This window comes from Pteropus medius, unplaced genomic scaffold (genome assembly GCF_902729225.1).
Source record: "Pteropus medius unplaced genomic scaffold, Ma_sr-lr_union100, whole genome shotgun sequence".
NCBI classification, from domain to species: domain Eukaryota; kingdom Metazoa; phylum Chordata; class Mammalia; order Chiroptera; family Pteropodidae; genus Pteropus; species Pteropus medius.
In genome coordinates, this window is record NW_024349798.1 from 4574070 (window position 1) to 4595768 (window position 21699).

The following is a 21699-nucleotide window of genomic DNA, read 5'->3' on the forward strand; positions in this document are numbered from 1 at the left end:
CCTCAAATACTTCTCCCAGGAAACTGCATTTCTTTCCTTGTCAGAATGTCTCATGGCAGAGGTGGGATGTGAGTTGGTTCCTGAAAGACAGGCCGGGTGGGCACTGCCTAATACCTCTGAACAGAATGCTCGGCTGTGACAGGCAGCAGCCATTAAAGCAAGCAGGTGCACTTCTCTTTTAGGAAGGGCACCCAGGTGGCAACGAGGAGATGTTGCGAACGGACTTGGGGAGATATCTGATCAAACTGAGAGGGTTAGGGCTTGCCCAGGGGCAGGTACAGAGTGAGGGTCCAGGGTGAGCCACGTTCCTCGGAAAGAGGGGGTCAAATATGCTGGCTGAGTCAATGAAGACTTCAAAGCCCAGGTCTCGAACTCAACTTTCTGCATTACAGTCTATGCAAACAGTGGCTGGGCCCCGAACAAGGGGTCTTCTCGCCTGAAGCACTGGCGGGAAGCAGGACGTGCGACCTCTGGGTGAGGGCCCGAAGTCAGGGCCTCCTGGGAGCCGCGCTGCCCGCGAATGCCAGCTCGCCAGCGTCCACACAGGTAGATGGCCCTGTCGAGGCCACAGCTGCACAGCGATCTCCGCCAAACTCCGCATCCGGAGGTGCAGCCAGTCCGCACAGACCTTCACTGACAACCCACTGCGCACCGTAGCTTCCAGTGGCCGGGACCTCTGCCGAGTCGCAGCGAGGCCCAAACTTCGAACAGCCCAGGGGTTGTAGCCCAGGACTACACGAGCCATTCCAGACTGCAGAAGCCCCTGCGGGGCAAGCCTAAGCCGCGATCCTCCAAGACAACCCCCGGCCTGGCCTAGAAGGCGGGGCAACCGCGCGAGTTCCACCAATCAAAGGCCGGTATTCGAATTCGCGTCCTGGCGCGGCCAATCGAGGGCGTCCGCGGCCGGCGGGTTGGGCGGACCTGGGGGCGGGGCCCCGTGGCCCCGCGGCGCGCGCCCCCCTGAACCGACCAATGGGAGCGCCGGGCGCGTTTGAAAACTAGGGCGGGCGGCGGGGCGGGTCTGCGCGTGCGTGCAGCGGCGCGCACAGGGCCCGCGGGCGGCCGGAGAGGCTTAGACCGCAGTGACGACGGCAGAAGAGGAGGCGCGGGCAGCGATGGGGAGCGGCGGCGGTGAGCATTGGGCGCGGGCGAAGGCGGGACGGCCGTCCGAGACTGCGCAGGCCAACGCGAGCCCTTCGGCCTGGGGTGCGGTGGTCCTGGTGGCGCCCGCCTGGCGCGAGGTTTAAATGCCAAGCAGCGTCCAGAACCCTGTAAAAGACCCGCGCGGGGCCCGGCACCTGTCTGTCGAGGGCTGTGAGCGCGGCCGCGGCTTGGGTGGTTATTACCATGGCGGTTAAGCGTTTCTGTGTCTGTCTTAGAGCAGGGGAATGAGGATAGCGGTCTGGTAAAATTTGTGTAATCTATGAGAACTGGTCGCCCTGCATGCTGATCTGGCTTTCCCAGCACGTTAACTGCTGATGAGAAGACCCAGGTGAAGAGCAGGGCTCTGAGTAAGGAGAGGAAAGTACAGTACTGGGGAGGTGGGCCGGGGGGTGGGGGAGTGGTGGGGAGTCGTGTATAAGGAAGACAGGAGGGAAGAGCGGGTGGAAAACCAGGTAAAATGGAGGTGAGGGGCTTCTGCCCTGGAGCTTCTAGATTGTCTGCGTAGAATGAAGAAGGAGCTGCTAGAGTCGAAAGGAACCCCCCTATGGAGAGAGAGAACACTGGGCAGCTCCGGACATCCGCAGAGTTGGGACCGGCCTGGCCTTGAAGTTCAGCCTTTGCTTCCCTGTTGGGCTAACCCTCCTTTTTGAGTTTGGACTCAAAAAACCAGATTGTTCAAGCCCACAGATCCTTATTGAACATTATGCATTTTTGTAATGTGTTCAAATGGAAGCAAAGAAATCAGCAAGAGTCCCAGGGGGATTAATTGAGCGTGAAATGCCAGGAGAACCTCATCAGCATTGGCTACTTTTTCCCTTATCTTATTGTCATCTGGGCTCTAGATCAGGAAGTTTCCCAATAGCCAAGTTATATGGTTCTTTGCCAGTCACCATAAATACTGAATATTTGAATGAATGATGATGTTATCTGTAATCCTTATATTACTCCTTTATTCAATCTTTGTTGGGAACTGGAAATATGGCTGGTTCCTTTTGTGGGGCAGGGGACAGTAACTAGAAAATCATATTCAGATATAATTTTTCACATCAGTAGAACTCCTTTCCAACACATCATTTGGACCATTCTGATTTTTTTTCTTAAGTGATCCACTGTAGATGTGCCAAGTGTTTCTGTTATCCTACAAAGCGAAGAATAAGAAGGAGGCCGCGAAACCTAACCATCTTGAGTCTCCCGGAAGATGTGCTTTTTCATATCCTGAAATGGCTTTCTGTCGGAGACATCCTTGCTGTTCGGGCTGTAAGTTGTCAGATGAAAATAGTGTCAGCCTTAGCATTGTTTATAACATCAAAGCTTCGTGTTCTTAAATGTCAGAACAGAACTTTGGCTACAAAAGTAGACAGAGAAACAAGGATGATATTGTTAATAGATGCTCAAGGTATAGGAAAGCTGAAACATAGCACACTCATCGTAATGTTTAACAGAAAGTACCCTTTTATGACAGTGAAATTTCTTAAGTGAAACCCCTTAAGAAATAACATATACTAAAACATATAATATTGTATCTCAACTGTAATTGAAAAATAAATTTTAAAAGTTTATTTTTAAAGAAATAAACTGGTATTAAAAAGAATAAAAGTATATTTTTGAAGACAAATCCCATGTAACATTCAGCACTGAAAGGGACGCTGGGAGGTATTTTACAAATATCAGAACTGCAGCCTCACTTCGAGTAACTTAATTGAGGGCATATAGTGAATTAGTGGGAAAACAAGAACCCGCTTCTCCAACGCCCAAAGCCGCCTCCATTTTGGTCATAATATCCATGAGTGCTGAGTTTCCAATGGCAGTGGGAACATTAGTCCTTAAAATGCTCATTTTTGGTCAGGGCTCCCGCCAAGGGCAGGGGCTCCAGGTCCTACCTGAGGCTGCTGTCACATGTGCCAGTCTTTTCCAAGAGCCCTTGTTGACCTCCAAGCTCCAGCTGTGCTCCCACTAGCAAGGTCCCAGTTAGAGGAGCACAAAACAGATTTCTGTCCTACCTGTTCCTGTAGAGTTGATTTCCCTGATCCTTGCGGGTATAAACCCTTACAGAGGTGTTATCTCCTCTTTCTCAGCCCAGGTGCTTATTTCTCCATCCAGGACCACTGTCCCCACATTTAAAGCTGCAATGAAACTTGTTTCTGGACTCTTTTCTCTATTCAAAGCAACTATTGCTTTGAGACACAGAAACTGGGATCTTTACTACTGGGTTGGGTAAGGGAATAGGAGACCTTTTATCCATCTACATCCTGTCTTCAAAAGCTCTAGGAGCAGAGCTTCTGGGAAGTCCCTTGATAATCCCCCTCCCCACCTTGCTTCCATTGTTCTGCAGGTACACTCCCAGCTGAAGTACCTGGTAGACAACCATGCCAGTGTATGGGCGTGTGCCAACTTCCAGGAGCTGTGGCCTTCTCCAAGGAACCTGAAGCTCTTTGAAAGGTATCGCTGCACCCTGAGAACAGCTTGGTTGTCTTCGGGCCTCCCTGATATGCCAGCCTGTGTTCTAAGACCTGACCTGAGAACAATTTTCCTCTTGTTGTGGCCCCTACCAACACCTTATCCCAGCCGGAAGCAACTGAGGGCTATCAGTCTCATCCATTGGGTCACATGGCTTCAAGCACAGTCTTTAGTCATCCATGCCAGTAGTATATGTGTGACTTATTAGTCACAACAGCACTGAAGGGTCCCAGTTGGGCTCTGACCCATCCCACATGACTCAAACACGGGTCACTTTTGTGTGGAAACTTAATGCAGCAATTTTGTTCAAAATCATGTGATTTAAATCCTATTGTATTTCATTCATTGGCTAATCCCACCTTCCCAGCCTTGAGGCCCATGAGCCCCAGTGTGCCAGTGCCCAAGCAGGCCATCTGAGATGTCATCCACAAACTATACGACTCAACCATTTAAAATGTACAACTCAATGGTTTTTAATATGTTCACACAGTTTTGCAACCATCAACACTGTCTAACTTTAGAACATTCTCATTACCCCAAAATGAAACCCTGTACCCAGTAGCAATCACTTTCTATTTTACCTGCAATCCCTCAAACCCTAGGCAACCACAAATCCACTTACTGTCTCTATGGATTTGCTCATTCTGGACATTTCATATAAGGACTCATATAAATTTGGCCTTTTGTGACTGGCTTTTTTCACTTAGCATGTTTTCAAGGTTCATACATGTAGCATGTCATAGGTAAATGATATGTGACTGCATTACCTAAAAAATTTTCCATTCAGTAAACAAGTATTTTAGCTTCAATTGCTGTGATGGAACATAACCTTTATGGAATAAAATCATGTGATGTTTTATGTTTTTAATGCTCTAGGGCTGCTGAAAAGGGAAATTTTGAAGCTGCTGTGAAGCTGGGCATCGCCTACCTCTACAATGAAGGCTGTAAGTCCTCGCTCCACTTGATGTTGACGTTTTAGAACAAGCAAGAGCCCTTCCCAGTGTTTGTAATTTAGTCACTCTTGTGTCTGGTGGTCTGCCTTACTGTCTCCAGGGAGCTTGTGCCCAGAGGTGCCTTGCTGAGGGACCCATTGATGAACTTTGATTTTATAGGTTAGGGAAGTCCCCTCTTATTTTAATAAACACTTTAATTTCATTTGGCAAAGAATGACTGAGCAAAGACTCAGAATGGGGGCTACTCAGGCAGCCAGCCCTCCCCCAGCTGCCTGCCCTCTGTCTGATTAACACTGCAGCCCATGTCTGGGCTGTGGCTCCTCTCAGCCACAGTTCTTCTCTGGAACACTGGGGCAGCAGTCAAAGCAAGCCTTATTGCATAGGGTTTCAATAACACAGGTAGCCAAGCCTCCAAGAAGGAGGCAGGTATAGGCAGGTCAAAGCTGGCCAGGTGCCTGAATTTCTTCACCCCAAAGGGTGATTCTCCCCAAGGATCTATGTGGCCTTCTCCCAATTCTCGCCTGTCTGCTCAGCACACCAAGGAACCAGCCTACGGTCCATCTTGTCCCAGTTCCCAAAAGGCATAAAGACTTGGGTATAGCCACCATTGTTCTGCTTTTAAAAGATCTGATGTCTTGCTGAGTTGATAAGACTGTTGTGACTGATGAGCATTCCTCTTCTAGGCTTAGGAGAGCAGCCGTCCTGCCCCCACCATCCCGTCAGACAGCGGTTCCCAGATAGAATTCACATACCATACAACTCACCCATCTAAAGTATACAACACTGCGGTTTTTAGTATATTCACAAAGTTGTGCAGCTATCACCACTGCCTAATTTGGGAAATGCTCATTAACTCAAAAAGAAACATGTACCCGTTAGAAGGGAGGTCAGTAGCAGTTCCCAGCAGGAGGGAGGGTGGTCAAAAGACACCTCTGTGTGAGGGGATACCTTCCCAACCTTCAAAATCCAGGCTGCTGGGAAGACCCTGGTGGGCTCACATGATTCACAAAATAGAGGAAGAAAAGAGAGGAGCCCCTGTCTGGAGGGCTCTTCTTTCCTAAGACATCAGCAGCTTTGCACTCCAATAGGCTTAAGGTTTTAGACTTTCGCAAAAGACCATGGAGAACTTTTCACATTTATCCTCTAGGGATGTCTCTGGCTTACTTTCTTTTCTCCTCCACAGTGTCGGTATCTGATGAAGCCCGTGCAGAAGTGAATGGCCTGAAGGCCTCTCGCTTCTTCAGTCTCGCCGAGCGACTGAATGTCAATGCTGCCCCTTTCATCTGGCTCTTCATCCGCCCGCCATGGTCGGTGTCCGGAAGCTGCTGTAAGGCCGTGGTTCATGAGAGCCTCAGAGCGGAGTGCCAGCTGCAAAGAGTGAGTCCTAGTGAGGGGTGCATGTAAGGCAGGCCAAGCTGGGTAGTCCTAGCCCCATAGGATCCTGGGAGGTGAGAAAACCTTGAGGGAAGATGCCGTGGACCTCGTAATGTCAGGGATCTGAGGGCAGTGGAGGTGCAGAGAATTAAGAGTGTGGGTGTGGGAGTGTCTGGAAACCACCCAGCAGGAGAGGAGGCCTCAGAGCCAGTGGTCAGGGGAATCAGACAATGGGCTGGACTGTGGGCACACTGACAGCTGAGAAGGCAGGACAAGCTCCGTGAAGCAGTTGGTCCTCTGCACAAAGGGGCGGTCAAGAGCCACAGGACACACAGACTGGGAAGGCAGCTTCTCCACTGATAATCACAGCTCTTTCTCCTATTTTAGACTCACAGAGCATCCATACTGCACTGCTTGGGGAGAGTTATGAGTCTCTTTGAGGTGAGTTGAGTTATCCATTTCACTTGGATTCTGTGTTTGACATGCCCCTGGCCTGGTTGAGCACATGAAGTATAGTAGCTCCACATTTCTGTGCTGATTACCTTTCTGGAAACCGCAAACACTGAGGGCCAGGAAGTACGTGAAGGCAGCAGAAGAGGGCATCCAAGGTTCAAAGCCAAAGTGATCCCTGACGTGAGAGGCCATGTGGAGCCGGGCAGAGCATCTAAATGCATTGCACCACAGTCTTTGTTTGTTTCATTGCTCTGCTGTTGGGCGGCCTCTCCCACTCCTTAAACAGAGCTCTGTACATTTGAGAAAGCTTTAACAAGTTTTGTGATTAAGGGAGCCCATCTGCAGCAGACTCAGGAAAAGTGGTGTCTTCTGGTGACAGGTGTGTGTCGACAGTAACAGGGAGGGCACTGAACAGGAAGGAGGAGGTAAAGGATCCCCAAGATAACCTCTAACATCACTGGGAGTGATTTAGTGTGGAGGGCTGGCCCTCAAGGTGACCCAGGGTCAAGCCAAACATAGACAGTGTCCAAGAGAAAGCAGGCCTGTAAGAGCAGAACTTGTGAGTTTGCTTTCTACATTGGGTGTCAAATTGTATATCTTTAAAGAAGTTATTTCTACTCCAATTTAGTTAACTCATTTTATTAAAGATCAATGCGTATACTCACTTAGGGGTAGGAAAAAAGACGAAGATGGTTAGTAGAATGATTTAGGAGAAAGTACAGACAAAAAGAAGAACAAACTGCTTGGATTTATTCCAGGATGAAGAAAAAAAGAAGCAGGCCCATGACCTGTTTGAAGAATCTGCTAATCAGGGATGTTTGACCAGCTCGTACCTCCTCTGGGAAAGTGACAGAAAGACAGATGTAAGTGGACCTGGGTCTGAGGAGGAGAGGAATTATGTTGTCCATAGACACAATCTCCACATTGGCCCTTGAAGAAGTTGTCGGCACAAGGGAATCCTCATACAGCTCTTAAGCCCTTTAGAGCCACTGCTTAGTGGGCTGTTTTCAGCACTGCCCCAGAATGACCACTGTCATTTGAGGGGATAAAGGACCCCATGGGTCATTTCTGAGCTTCTCCAGAGATAAAACCATATAAAGTCATGGTGACTTTCTCCCATTGACAGATGTCTGATCCTGGACGATGCCTCTACAACTTCCGGAAACTCAGGGACTATGCTGCCAAAGGCTGCTGGGAAGCACAGGTAAAGTGGGAGCTGGCCTTTGTCCTTACACCTCTTAGGCTCCCACTCAGGAGGCAGTAAGATTGGCCCAGGGCTGGAGCTGGGTTTTAAAGGAATTTAGTTCTGGAGTGTGTGGGGAGGAGAGCCCAGAGTGCCTCTTTCATCTCTGCCTATCTCCGCCCCATCATCTCAGAGCCCATTGCCCCTAAGCCATTCACCCTCTTAATTTCTAAGTGCTTATGGACTGTATCTGCTATCAAAATTCATACTGTTCCCTAAAGTTGTCCTGTAGGTAAAGCTTATCTCAGCAGCAGAACTCGAGGCTCCTTAGAGCAGATGGGCATCTAGAGTGCTGTCCTTTTCTCTTCGTTCGACCTGCTCACCAGTGTCAGAACCAGGACACCAGGGATTGTTGGTGTTCTCAAGGCACTCTCCCCTTACATCTGTAAAGTCATGGTTTCAAGACAAATCAAAGAAAGCCAGTCAGATAGAGAGTGGTTGAGAGTTGTCTACTCTCAAAAGCTAAGAAAGAAAATCACAAAGTGGTACATGGCCCAGGCTGACAAGTCACAGAACACTGTAATGTTTATGTCCAAAAAGGCAGTCAGCAAATTTACAAGACATATAACAATGTGATTCTATTGGAAGCTCAAACTCATCATATAAGAAAAGCAAGACCGTAACAGAAGTCCACAGGGCCTCAGTGCCCTCTTAGAAGAAACAAACACAACTGGCACAAATGCAGAGCAGCAGCATTCTGCTCAATGCTGGTCGGAAGGGCACATGATCTCAACTGTCACATTAGCAAATTACATATATGTATGTCCTCTGTTTTTCAGTGGATCCCTATTTCAGAAAATACACACTTTTAACAGTAGTCATTTTTGCTGGTAAAGATGTGATAAAATAGTCTTCCTATTAGTGGGCGTGAACATCAGGTCTGGCCTTTCAGAAAGCACTTGGACACGAGTAGCAAAAGGCTTAGCAGAGCCATTCTTGTGTACTGACCACGTGAGCAGGCAGGTGCAGGTGCTAAACAGTCTGCACAAAGATATCTCAGAAATAAAACATCAGAAACATCCAAAATGGAAAAATAGGTGAAACATGCTTACAGATAATTCATCTCCTAAGGAATTACGTTATTAGGTGGGCAAAGAAAAGATGTATATATACTGTGATCACAAATGCATATACACACTGCTACAAATGCATAGAAAAATCTGAAAGGAACTAGAAATAGTGATAGTAACCACCTGAGGGCTTTGTGGGTAGGTGCTGGATGGTTCTTGTCCCAAGTGTTTGACACATCTCTGTTAATCCTCACATCCATCTGCCAAAGCAGATACTGTATGCCACTTCATAAGAAGGGAAACTGAGGTACAGCACTTGCCCCAATTTGCCTGTGGTCACATACCCAGGTTTTAAAGCCAAGTCCTGTGAGCCCCCAGCATGATCTTTGCCATTTTGCCATGAGGCTTACCCCTGAAGTGTCTAGCTTTCACAATTAGGGGATGAGCAGAAACAAAATTTTTTTTAAAAGTTGGCAGAAGACTTAAATTGGCTGAGGAGCTATACCAGGGTAGGAAGGGGACTGACGTTCCATTATACACCTTTAGTCCTTTTTAAAATTCTTTATCATGGAATAATATTACTTATTTCAAAAAGAATAATTAAAATCTTAGTCATGCTGGTTCCAGAAGGCTTACAAGGCCTAAGGAGGCCAAATGTATATACATGTCCTCTCCCTCAACAGCCTTTCACATTCGGAGATAAAACCTCAAAAGCCACTGCTTCGTCCTCATTCTCCGTGCCTTTCCTTCTCAGGTGTCTTTAGCCAAAGCCTGTGCAAATGGAAACCAACTTGGATTAGAAGTGAAAGCTTCCAACGAGATAGTCTGCCAGCTGTTTCAGGCCTCCCCTGCTGCCAATAAGCAGGAGGTCTTTTCCATGCAGAAGGGACTCAACGACACAATGAGGTGAGGGTTCAAGCCAGAGCTTCAGATCAGGAGGCAAAGTGACCACTGGTCTCTGGGGTGAAGGGAGTTGTTCCTTCTGTTTCACCTAAGCCACCTGTCAAAGAGCACCCTGTGTTGTCAACCTCACTGGGATCCCCCCATTCATGTATGTGTATGTTTTCTAAAACCAATAATGCTTAAGTTATTCAGGGCTTTGAAGAGAAAATATCCCATGTAATGTCTGCTCTCTCCAGTTTTCCTTTTTAAGCCTCAGAACAAGTTAAACCATTTAAATAGAACAAAACAATTTAAATAGAACAAAAACCAATCTTTATAAAATGATGGGATTCATATCTCCAACTTCTGAAGCCAAAAAACCATCTTTTCTTTACAAACCATCCTCATGAGCATCAACTTGGTTCATGAAACAATATGGCCATTCGAGTCAGCCTGACCCAGGGAGTTATGCCTTCTGGGGCCGCTGCACTATGCCTGGCAGCCCGAAACCCCAGCATGACCTACCTCTTCCTACAGGTCCATTTTTCTCCCAGGTTTAGAGATAAGACACTTGTACACTCAGTCACAGAACATGTTAGTAAAATGGAAAATGTGAATAAATTTTTAAGCTTATGCAAGAGATTTCAAATACATTTTGGGTTCATAATGGGCAGGCTCTGGCTAAACTGCAGCAGACAATGCCCAGCGCATAGTAAGTTCTCACACTGTGGGATGTGTCGTCCTCTGTTCCCACATTAAATGTCACAAAGCTATTATTTTTTTTTACTCTTTTTTTCCCCCTGGCTTTATTGAAATATAGACAGTTGCTCATATTTACGTTGTATAATTCAATGACTTTTTTTCAATTATAATTGGCATACAATAATATATTAGTTTCAGTTGTTCAGCATAGTGATTAGAGATCTATGTAACTCACAAAGTGATTACTCTACTAAATCTAGTACTCTTCTTCCCCCTTACATATTTATTCCATTATTAACTACTTTCCTTATGCTACACTTTATATCTCCATGTCTATTTTGTCACTATCCATTGGTACTTAATCCCTTTGCCCTTTTTCGCCATCCTCCCCTCTCCCTTCTAAAACCAGTAATGCTTAAGTTATTCAGGGCTTTGAAGAGAAAATATCCCATGTAATGTCTGCTCTCTCCAGTTTTCCTTTTTAAGCCTCAGAACAAGTTAAACCATCTAGTAGCCCTCAAAATATTCTCTGTATCTATGAGTTTATTTCCATTTTAGTTGTTGTTTATTCTTTAGAGTCTACTTGTATGTGAAATCATGCAATATTTGTCTTTATCTGACTTACTTCATTCAGCGCAATACCCTCTAGGTCCATCAAAGCAATGTCTTTTTCCATCCCCTTCCTTTTAGTCTCTGTGTGTCTTTTAAGCTGAGTTTAAATCTGAGCGAGCCTCTTGTAGGCAGCATATGTAGGGGTCTTGTTTTCTTATTCATTCAGCCTCTCTATCTTTTGGTTGGAGCACTTAATTCTTTTCTGTTTGAGGTACCTGTTGATAGGAATGTAATTTTTTCCATTCTTTATTCTTGTTTTGATACATATTTTTTCTCTTAAAGAAGTCCCCCAACATTTCCTGTAATACTGGCTTGGTGTTGAAAAACTTCCTTAGCTTATTTTTGTCTGGTAAGCTCTTTATCTGTCCTTCAACTCTGAATGATAGTTTTGCTGGATAAAGTATTCTTGGTTGTAGATCTTGAGTTTTCATCACATCGAATATTTTGTGCCAAGCCTTTCTGTCCTGCATAGTTTCTTTTGAGAAATCAACTGCCACTCATCCTCTCCCGCTGGGCAGCCTCACATCTTCACCCTCATCTACTTCCTACTGTTGCAGGTTGATTATTTCTCTCCCTAGTTGTGCTTCTGTTCATCTAGATCCCAGGCAATTTTCCTTGCTGTTTACTCTGTGTTTGTATCACAACTTTGATTTTGTCACAAGAGGGATGAACAAAGCCTCTATCACCTAAGCCATTTTTCCCCTCCCATTTTTTTCAGAAAGCTATTGTGATTTTGAATCCTGTGCCTGTGGTGGCAGTGGCAGCCCCCCACCCCATTTCTCTCAGCTCTTCCCTCTTTCTGTTAGAAGAAATATGCTGATAACACCTTGCGCTTCCTCAGTCTGCTTTTTTTCTTTTCTTTTTTTTTTTGGACTATCGCTATTCCTTTTTTGGGGGGTAACAAATTTTGCTTTTTCTTTTTCAAGAACTAAAACAACTATTGAAATATCATTTCAGCCCTTGAGTTGAACATCTTTCCATTCTCTATGCCAGACAATTGCCAACTTTGTTTTCATTGAGGTATAATTGACATATTAGTTTCAGATTTAACCATTTTCAAGTATATACTTTGGTTGGTCTTTTTATAAATCAGATTGTTAAACTTGTTAATTCTGTCTGTGTAGGGGAGCTTCTTCTGTTCCAATAGTGACTGGATTAAACCTTAAAACACCTGAAGCTCATGCTCTTCCTCCTTCTGGCTTATCTTCCTCCTTCATCCCTTCCCCCTTCCATTCCACCACCACTGCTTCTCTCTTTCCATCCGCCTATAAGAGCTGCTTCTCTCTAGGCTGACATGAGGAAGCCATCCCTCCTATCTGTGCAGATTCTTGCAGAATCACAGTTTTTCTCTCTCTCGCTTCTGTCTTCTCTCCTTTGTCATTTACTGTACTCGAGTATCCTGGCCATTGCACACAACATTCCCTTGTGATGTCTGTATCCCTGGCCCTAGGTTTTAGCCCTCTCAAGGAGGGACCCCCTCCATGTCTGTGGGCTCTGTCAGGCTGTGTCCTCCGTCAGGGTTGCTGGGTGACTGAGAACTCCAGCTCACAGGCTCAATACATCCTGCTTTGGCTGTGTTCTTGGCTCTTTGCTCTTATGCAGAGAGTTTTGGTAAAGGACCCCACAGGTGAGCTGTTCCTCAGAAAGTGTACAGGTTTGCAGAAAGACCAAAGCTCTGCTTCTCAGAAACAAAGTTGAGAGACATGGGCCCTCCCCAGCTCCCTTGAACATTGCATCTCAGCCTCAGATGGTTCCTGGGTAAACTGATGGTACAGATGACCAGCTCACTCTCTTGGGACAGAAAGGCCATTGGAAATGGGAGACAGGACGTTTGTGAATACTCGCTCTAGTGTTCAGGGGTGGTGCTCTTCCCACAGGTACATTCTAATAGATTGGCTGGTAGAAGTCGCCACCATGAAGGACTTCACGAGTCTGTGCCTTCACCTGACTGTGGAATGTGTGGACCGGTACCTACGGAGGAGGCTAGTGCCCCGGTACAGACTCCAGCTGCTAGGCATCGCCTGCATGGTCATCTGCACCCGGTGAGAAGCCCCTCTGCAGCCAAGACCACAGGACAGTGCTGCTTGCTAGCCTTGCCCAACTTCATGGGCTGGCTTTTCAGGGAAATAAGGCTTCAGTGTCCCACCTCATTAGATGGGGGGTTTTATTTACAGAGTGTCTAAGTCGGGCAGTCTTCCCCACACAGGTTTACCCTGCGTGGCCACTCGTCCCAGCACATGGTCTCAGGACCCAAAATAGTTGGCTGTTCTCCACAGTCCTCCACCAATACCACAGAAACACTGCTTTTATGTGTTTCTCAAGTATGTGTCATTAGAAACCAGCAGTTAGTAGGTCTCAAACGCCCCACCCAACTCCCCACAGACCCCACTCTAACCACACGGACCGGGCACCTGCTCCTTGCATGGCAGCCTGCACCCTTGGCAGCTCTGGTGTTTCAGGCTGTACCATCTTCAATTTTACCTGAATCTGCCATCCCTTAACAAATACCTGTCTGTTCTAGTTTTGCCTTTGAAAATAATGTAGACAGTGATTCCCACCATACATTTTGCATTTTCTAGTTTTCCTAAATCAGATCTTGCCCTCATAGTCTACCATTTCCTCTGGGCTGTGCTTTCCAGACCGACTGTCCTTGTCTGTAAGGCTTGGGGAGTAAGGAACAGGCTTACTGCACACAGTGGTGTAAACTACAGATTGATTTCTTTTACACGGTAATCCAGAGGCAGAGGGTCACGTCATTGGGATGGATTTTCTGTTGCAGGAGATCACAGAGGAGCCCCAGTTGTTGTCTTACTCTCTGCCACCCCCCATGACCCCTAAGGTCACCGTGTCCACGTTTGCAGCAAGTTCAGTCACATGGCCTCAGTGGAACTGGAAAGTGTGGTCTCTGGATAGTCGTGGAAGTAGGGTAATACGACCATAGGTAGTGGGAGCATGGGTGCAGATTGCTACACACTTGTCTGGGCCCCTCTTAGCTTTCCAGGTCTCCTGGACAGAGATGGCTGAACAGACAGGGTCTCTGCCTCCTGGACCTAGATGGCATAATTACATCCCTGCTGTCAGAGACCCAGTTATTGGACCACAGACTGACTAGCAGTGAGATGATAATTGCTTAAAAATTTTAGAGGCTGAGATGCCCTGCCTCTGCTCTCAAAGCAGTACCTGTGGCTGCTCCAAGCGCAGGGCTCTTGCCCACTTGCATCTCATCCTTTTGGCACCTTTGGTCACCGTGCATCCCAGTCTCTCTCATTCAAGCTGATAGCACATTCAGCAGCTGCAGAATTTTTAGTACCGAGCCAGCCCTAGGCTTGGCCCCGGTCCACCCTCACCCTTGGCAGACCACTGGACCAGTGTGTTCTCTGATAGTTGACACTGATGGAGAGTAGAGAACAGGGTGACTACCTGCCTAAGGGACGATCAAGATTCTTGTGGCCAGACTTCATGCTGTGTATAGACCTTTGAACAACCTTCAGCTCAGATCTGTTGGCTTACCTGCCTCCCGAGTTTAGTCACTCTGTAGAATCTGGCGCAAGGCAGGGCAACCCTTCCCTCAGTCACTAAGAAGACTACTGATCACATCATTCATGAGTACCTTTTGTAGGAACATCTATGCACCTGGTGGTCCAGCTACTCCCACTGGTCCATAGCACTAATCCCTTTTCCTTTCCAGCCCCTTAGGACAGGATTGTGCGACCTTTTCAGTTCCCCTCAGTGGCCACAGACAGCCAGGTCTACTCTTTTTATCTCCCTCTGTCACTGAAGCCTAAAGCCATCGCCCTGCCAAGGGAAATGGACTCAATGCTCAGACCCTTTCTCCACATTCCAGGTTCATCAGCAAGGAAATCCTGACAATCCGGGAGGCTGTGTGGCTCACAGACAACACGTACAAGTACGAGGACCTGGTGAGGATGATGGGAGAGATCATCTCCGCCCTGGAAGGGAAGATTCGAGTAAGTGGCCATTTGGTTTTCCCTTGTAAGTCAAAATGGCGGTCATGTGAGGGGGCAGCAGGAGCCAAGGGCATCCACATAGTGTTGAGCTTTCCTGCCCTGGGAAGTCTTTCTGGACCCAGAAGGCATGTTGTCACCACACACCTTGGTGTCCAGCCTGAACATTGGTTGGGCCAGACCCCAAACTGGGCCAGCCTCCTTGTGCTGAGAGTCCACTTTCACCTCCCGGTTCTGTCTAGGTCCCCACCGTGGTCGATTACAAGGACATCCTGCTGACGCTGGTTCCTGTGGCACCAAGAACCCAGCATCTGTGCAGCTTCCTCTGCGAGCTCTCCCTGCTGCACACCAGCCTGGCTGCCTATTCCCCAGCCCACCAGGCTGCAGCTGCCTTGCTCCTGGCGAGACTGATGCACGGGCAGAGTAAGAAGCCTGGGGCCTGGGGGGTTTCTAGAGTCAGGAGATGATGTTCTGATACAAAGGAGGAAAGGGGAGAAAAAGAAGCAGGCCCACCTCTTCTGGAGAAGAAAACACCAGAATGGACTAAAAGCTGTTCTCTGGGGGTGAGGTTAGGGATGGTTCTAATTTAAGTATTGCCCACACTGTTGACAGTGAGCAGGCATGCATTGTATGTGGGGTCTGTGCAACTCAGCTTGGAGAAATGCCACAACAGAACCATCTGGGCTGTGGGTGTGAATGGGAGTCAGAATGGCCCCACCATTCTTTCTTTCCTCCCCAGCACAGCCCTGGACCACTCGACTATGGGACCTTACTGGGTTCTCCTGTGAAGACCTCATACCCTGTGTCTTGAGCCTTCATCAAAAGTGGTGAGTCAAAAAGAAATGGATCCTCCCACCCAACCTCTGCCACAGAGGCTGTATCCTCAAGTATGAGGGACAGAGGCTCTCACGAGAGGGCCATCAATCCACACAGACCTTTCCTGTAGTGAATCTTGTATCTCGAGTTGACATTTAAACATTCCAGGGCCATGTCGCTTATTTCACTTGTTTTTAACATATGATGTGTGTGCAGCAAGCAGCTCCTCCCAACCCAAGCCGAATTCCATAGGCAGCAGACTAACAGATAAAATGAGACCATCTCTCAGTTGGGTGGGAATTTCGGTGTACGACACAATATGTTGTGACCTAGCTCTGGTAAACTTTGGTCTCCAGGCACATACCTGGCTGCTGCCCATCTCCGTTCAACTTTTATACTCTTCCTACTCTTTGGCCCCCTCACTCTGGTCCCCACTATCCTCGCCACCGTGGGCATATCTGCTAAAGCCCCCATGACCACCTCCTTCCTCAACCAGGCTGAGCTGCCTCAGTGTTCCCTTCCCCCTTGCATGAGTCCAGGTAATTCCAGCTTTCTGCTTCTCCTCAGATGTCCCCTAGAAGATGTAACCATTTCCAGGATTCAGAACACATTTAAAGCCCAAGCCCCATGCCTCCTGCCACTTTATCCAAGCCAGAACCCCTCTCTTCCTAGGGCCATTCCTCCTCATAGATTGTATTTGGTGCTCTGTGGACAAGGCCCTGTCATCCTAGCAGAGACCTTGGGCCAGCCAATTTCCGCTTCTCTGTCCCTGTGTCCCAGGGGCTCTCAAGGCCAATGCACTTTCTTTGCACGTCTCGGGATCTGCTTCCCTTGGCCTCCACTGGCTGTCCATGGTCACTCCCCCAGCCACCTCCTGGATTACTGCGGTGGCCATCTCTGAGCGTGTCACTTCCACTTACACCTTCTGAGTTGAGATCAGAACTCTCCAGCTCAGCCCAGATCCCTCTGACCAGCCCCTGCTCTGGCCCATCTGCTACGTCTCCCCATTCCCCACTGTGTTCCAGCCTCATGGTCCTGTCAGTGTTTCCCAGGGGTTGGCATGGGCTTCAGCCCACCGTTTTCTCCTGCAATGCCCAGACCTTGTAGCTGATGGACAGGGAGTGCAGGTAATAGTCAGTGGGTCAGCATGTGTCTCACCCCATGGCTGCTCACACTAGGAGTACAAATAGTCATTACCAGGCTACCAAAAGTTATTGCTAGGCTGTCCCCCTACACCACCCCCAAGTTATTTTCCCCCAACACTGTGATGCAGCGTTGGCTCCTGCATGCTGGGCCTGGGTTCCCTTGTGATCCCTGCAGCTGCCTGAGGGGTTCTGTTACCCCATTTTTCAGAGAGGTCTCCTAAGGCATAACAGGGAGAAGCACCACATCCCACAAAAATCAAAGCTGGGTTGAATCTAGATAAATTGGAAACATTTATTTAAAAACTAAACTTTTTTTTTAAGTATAATTCAACTACCATCAATTTTAAAATATTTTCACCACCCTCAAAAGAAACCTTACACTTGAAAAAGAAACCCCCATATGTCCCCCTCCCTTCTACCCCTAGGCAAACTCTCATGTACTTTCACTCTCTGGATTTGCCTGTTCTGGACATTTCATACAAATGGGATCTTGTAATATGTGGCCTTCTGTGGCCAGTCTCTTCCACTTACATAATGTTTTCTACTGTAATACTATTCCACCATGTGAAAGGACCACATTATGTTTACTATGTGTACATCAATGGACATTAGGGTAATTCCTGCCTTTTGGCTATTATGAATCATGCTGCTGAGAACATTCATATACAAGTTTCTGTGCAGATGTGTGTTGACATTTCTCTTGAAAATACACCTGGGAGTGGAATTACTGGGTCATAGGTGACTCTAGGTTCAAGCTTTTAGGAACCACCAGACTTTTCCACAGTGGTACCTGTTTTACTTGCCATCACTGGGCTGTTTTTCAAAGTATGTCCCCTCTCACTTCAATAAGAGAGGCTAGAAAGTCTCTCTGGGTCGGGATGCCAATGATGCCTGCCCTAGAGCCCCTCCTGTGCCTCACTGTTTCTCATGTTTTCCTGTTTGCAGCTTCCATGATGATGTCCCCAAGGACTACAGGCAAGTCTCTCTGACCGCCGTGAAACAGCGATTTGAGGACAAGCGCTATGAAGAGATCAGCCAAGAAGAGGTGACACCCTCTGTCCTGCCGGTTGGGGTGGGGACAGGCCCCTGCCTGCTCCTCAGGGCCTCAGCTTTCCCTCTGACCCTGGCTTTTTCTCAGGTGCTAAGCTATGGCCAGGTGTGTGTGGCTCTAGGAGTGAAACAAGAGAGCCCAGAACCCACATCTTTCCTCAGCGCAGGGGACATTGACTCCTTCCTCAGCTCTCCCTCTGCAAGGAGAACCAAACGGTTAGTAGCCCCGCGTCTGTAAGGGAGCGATTCAGTGTTGGCTCCTGCATACTGGGCCTGGGTTCCCTCGAGATCCCTGCAGCTGCATGAGGGGCTCTGTTACCCTCTTTTTCAGAGGGGGCTCCTAAAGCATAACAAGGAGAAGCAGCAGATCCCATGAAAATCAAAACTAGGTTGAATCTGGGCCTCGGGTCTGTAGGCCTGAGCTGCACTGTCTGCAGCCTCATCCTCCTTCCTCCACATGCTGTCTCTCTTGTTTCAATGGTGCCCTCTGAAGATGGGCTTGAGCGTGGGTTGAGTCCAGCTCAGGCTCTAGCCCTGCCACTCACCCATCACATATCGCTCCACAGTGTTGCTGGTACTCCCTGCACTCCAGCTATACCTCATTAGTGTCCTCAGCACCTCCCTTGCTCCCCCTCATCTCCACCCTAATCTCCTGTGTGTATCCCATTTACCTCTGTCTCTCCCATCTCAATGTCCTGGCTGTACCACCTGGAATAACTTCTCCTCCCCACTTCACCCATCAGAACTCATATTGATCCTGCAAAGTCCAGATGAGCAGGAGCCTCTCTATGCTGCCAGCCCTGCCTGTGGGACTCAGGGAAGGCACTGGGTGGCTGTGTTGTCCCTGTTATGCCACACTGGGGCAGGTCAGGCAGGTACCAAGGACCAGGCAGGGCCTCCCAGCACTGCCACCTATGACTGGGTTCCTGGCATCCCCACCTCATAGGAAACGAGAAAACAGCCTCCAGGAGGACAGGGGCAGCTTTGTCACCACACCCACCGCAGAGCTGTCCAGCCAGGAGGAGACACTACTGGGCAGCTTCCTGGACTGGAGTCTGGACTACTGTTCTGGCTATGAGGGCGACCAGGAGAGCGAGGGCGAGAAGGAGGGCGATGGTGAGTCCCGCAGCCACAAAGCCGCCCATGGGCTATGCCAAACAGGGCAGTGGGCAGAAGGGGGGCTCTCATCAAGGGCCCTTGGGCTTACCTACAGAAAAACATGTCCAGACACAGGTAGACGTGAGAGAACAGAGCCCCTAGGACACCACAGGTTAGGGTTAGGAGAGAGGATTTGGGCCAAATGTTTATCCAGCTAGCCTGTGTTGATGGAAGGACCTCATCAGAACAAGGAGAGAGGAAGAGACCCTGTCTGGAATTCATAATAAGATCTTTCCAGGACATTGTATGAGATGTGTTCCCCACTGCCTTGTTGGGCTCTGTGCCTCATATACTCCTTCAAGGGAGGCTGCAGGAGAGGAGACGAGACTCTGTCCCCATGTTCTCAGGCAGTCATCTGCACAGAAAGCCCAATTCAAGCACATTCTGTCAATTTTCCAATTGCTTGCTTTTGTGTACACGAAGGGAGTTAAGTAATTAGATGACCAGTTCGTTGTCACTTCCTACTATCCTCCAAGTCCTATTGGGTACCATCCCAAGCTTGAAGAAGGCACTTCACCCTCAATTTTTTAACCCAGAGGAGATCAGTACATGTGGCCAAGAGCCACACCTGTCCTGGCTGAGTCTTGACTGGGTCTTGACTGCGTCACCCCAATGCGCAGGTTGTGGCCTGACCTCACCCCCGCCTTCTCCCGCAGTGACAGCTCCCAGTGGTGTCCTTGATGTCTCCGTCATGTACATGAATCCAGGACAGCACTGCTGCCAGGAATCAAGTGACGAGGAGGCCTACCTGGAGGATGAAGGATGCCAGGACCTACACGCCTTGGCACCAAACACCCAAACACCTTTGGCCCCAGGGCCCGAGCCCCATCTCTGCGGCAGCAGGGAGCTGGGCAAGGACATTACAACCTCAGGGTACTCCTCCGTCAGCGCGAGTCCCACAAACTCCGTGGACGGCGGCCCTCCCCAATCTACCTCAGCACTGTCCCCAGGCAGTGACTCAAACACACAGCCTTGCCACCATCATACCAGGAAGTCATGTTTACAGTGTCGTCCCCCAAGTTCTCTGGAGAGCAGCGTTCCCCAGCAACAGGTGAAGAGGAAAAACCTATCTGCCCCCAGCAAAGAGGAGGAGAACACAAACTTGGGCTTCCTAGAGCTGTGAGTGTGTCAGAGTGTTTGCCACATTGAATGTTTGCTTAGAGAGGGCTGCTGCTGCATGGGGAAGAGAGAACTTGGGGCACTAAGTGTCTTTCACAGAGGAGTCCCATTCAAGCCATAAGAATGTCTAAATCAGAACAAAAACTCAGATCCTTCTCTTTGAAAAGTTTAGCCTCAAAGCAATTGTACCGTGTGAAGCTTATTTCTTTGTCCCCTCCTGTCTGTCCGTCCTTTCTGGGAAGCTTGAGCCCATGTCTTGATAATCCCATCCCCATTCAAATCCATCCCAAAAGCCAACAATTTTCATAGTTGAGAACACATGTGAGCCAGGTAGACTGGCACAGCTCACCCCTCCCTGCATCTATCTAGTTCAGGGTTCTAGGGAGCTAAGAGCACTGAGCACACCACCATGCCCACCTTGGCCTGCCTGGGGCATCCACTCCTTTACAGGGCAGAGGGTCCCATGGCGAGGGGGCCCTGCCCTGGGCATTGTTATGGACTGCTTGTAGCTGCCAGGCTTGAGGGTCCTGACTTTTTGCAGGCCAGGGCCTCAATGTTTTAGTCATAGGTTCCCTCCCTCCCACACTCCCAGCTCATTTTAGAAATGTGTTCCTCCTCCCAAAATGATTTTTCTGTGTCCCCAACAGATGCTGTCTGTTTGAACATCTCTCTTTGCACTGAATTTCTGGGCCATTTCTTTTCCTGTATTTCCATCCTTCACTCTTCTAAGATGAAAACAAAAAAATTTAAATAGAAGATGTTAAATTTTTAAAAACAAGAGATTCTTAACATTTAGATTCAAACCTCTCAAAGCTATCCTGACACTCTATGCAAAAAGAATTTAACTAGAGAGGTTAGCCAGAAAAAAAATGTCATTTGTAACATCCGAGGTGACCTAGATACAGAAGAGCAAGATGCAAAAGACCTGTCCCTGCCTGCTGGGTACGGGTGGGTCGGTGGGTCGGCTGTGAGTTCCTGAGAATAAATAGAAAGACTCACTCCCCACCTCCCCAGGGGCAGTCTGAAGTATCTGCCAAAGACTGACCCTGACCTTTCCCCATTTGGGATGATCACTGACACTTGCCCTGTTGTGATAGCTTGTTTCCTCTCGAAATGTCAGAAAGAACCACTTGGCCAGAAGTGTCCCCAAATGCTCTTGAATCAAAACTAGGGACATGGAGATGCTAACTCAGTGGTGGCTTTTTTGGGTGCCTTGGTTTGTGTGTGTGTGTGTGTCTGTGTCTGTGTGTCTGTGTGTGTCCCAGTGGGAGCTGTCTTTGCTACTGTAAGAATTCTGACCACCCCAGGCAGGGTGTGGTTGGGGTACGGGGACCCTGGCTTTGAGATTGCAGACCTCTCTTTTCAACTCTGTGCCCCCGGGCATGTGTGAGCCTCAGTTTCCTCATCTGTAAGATGGGGCAATACCTACCTCACAGGGGTGTTGTGAGGATTAAATGTGATAAGGATAGCAGCAGCTGAGTGATGTGCATATCTGAACTGCCTTATATCACTTCCTACTGTCACCCAAGTCACATTGGAGCACTTGTCCATAGCCCCTTGTCAGAATCCAAACTCCGGATGGACCCAGTTCTCTGC

The 21699-nt window shown here is 48.3% G+C and overlaps 1 protein-coding gene across 2 annotated transcripts; it reads left to right on the top strand.

The window, feature by feature from the left end:
- The first annotated feature begins 988 nt into the window (after positions 1 to 988).
- CCNF (cyclin F) lies at positions 989 to 21574 on the top strand. 2 transcript variants are annotated; one of them, XM_039885033.1, is made up of 17 exons: positions 989 to 1131; positions 2267 to 2421; positions 3497 to 3603; positions 4498 to 4565; positions 5758 to 5951; positions 6336 to 6389; positions 7160 to 7264; positions 7528 to 7605; positions 9409 to 9560; positions 12728 to 12892; positions 14695 to 14818; positions 15058 to 15238; positions 15555 to 15642; positions 17722 to 17821; positions 17915 to 18042; positions 18773 to 18942; positions 19641 to 21574. In XM_039885033.1, exons 1-17 carry the CDS (start codon positions 1116 to 1118, stop codon positions 20105 to 20107), a joined length of 2352 nt encoding a protein of 783 aa, XP_039740967.1. In that variant the 5' UTR covers positions 989 to 1115; the 3' UTR covers positions 20108 to 21574. The 2 variants fall into 2 exon arrangements, with proteins under 2 accessions (XP_039740967.1, XP_039740968.1); XM_039885034.1 differs by lacking the exon at positions 989 to 1131 and adding an exon at positions 1237 to 1492.
- Positions 21575 to 21699: the final 125 nt, after the last annotated feature.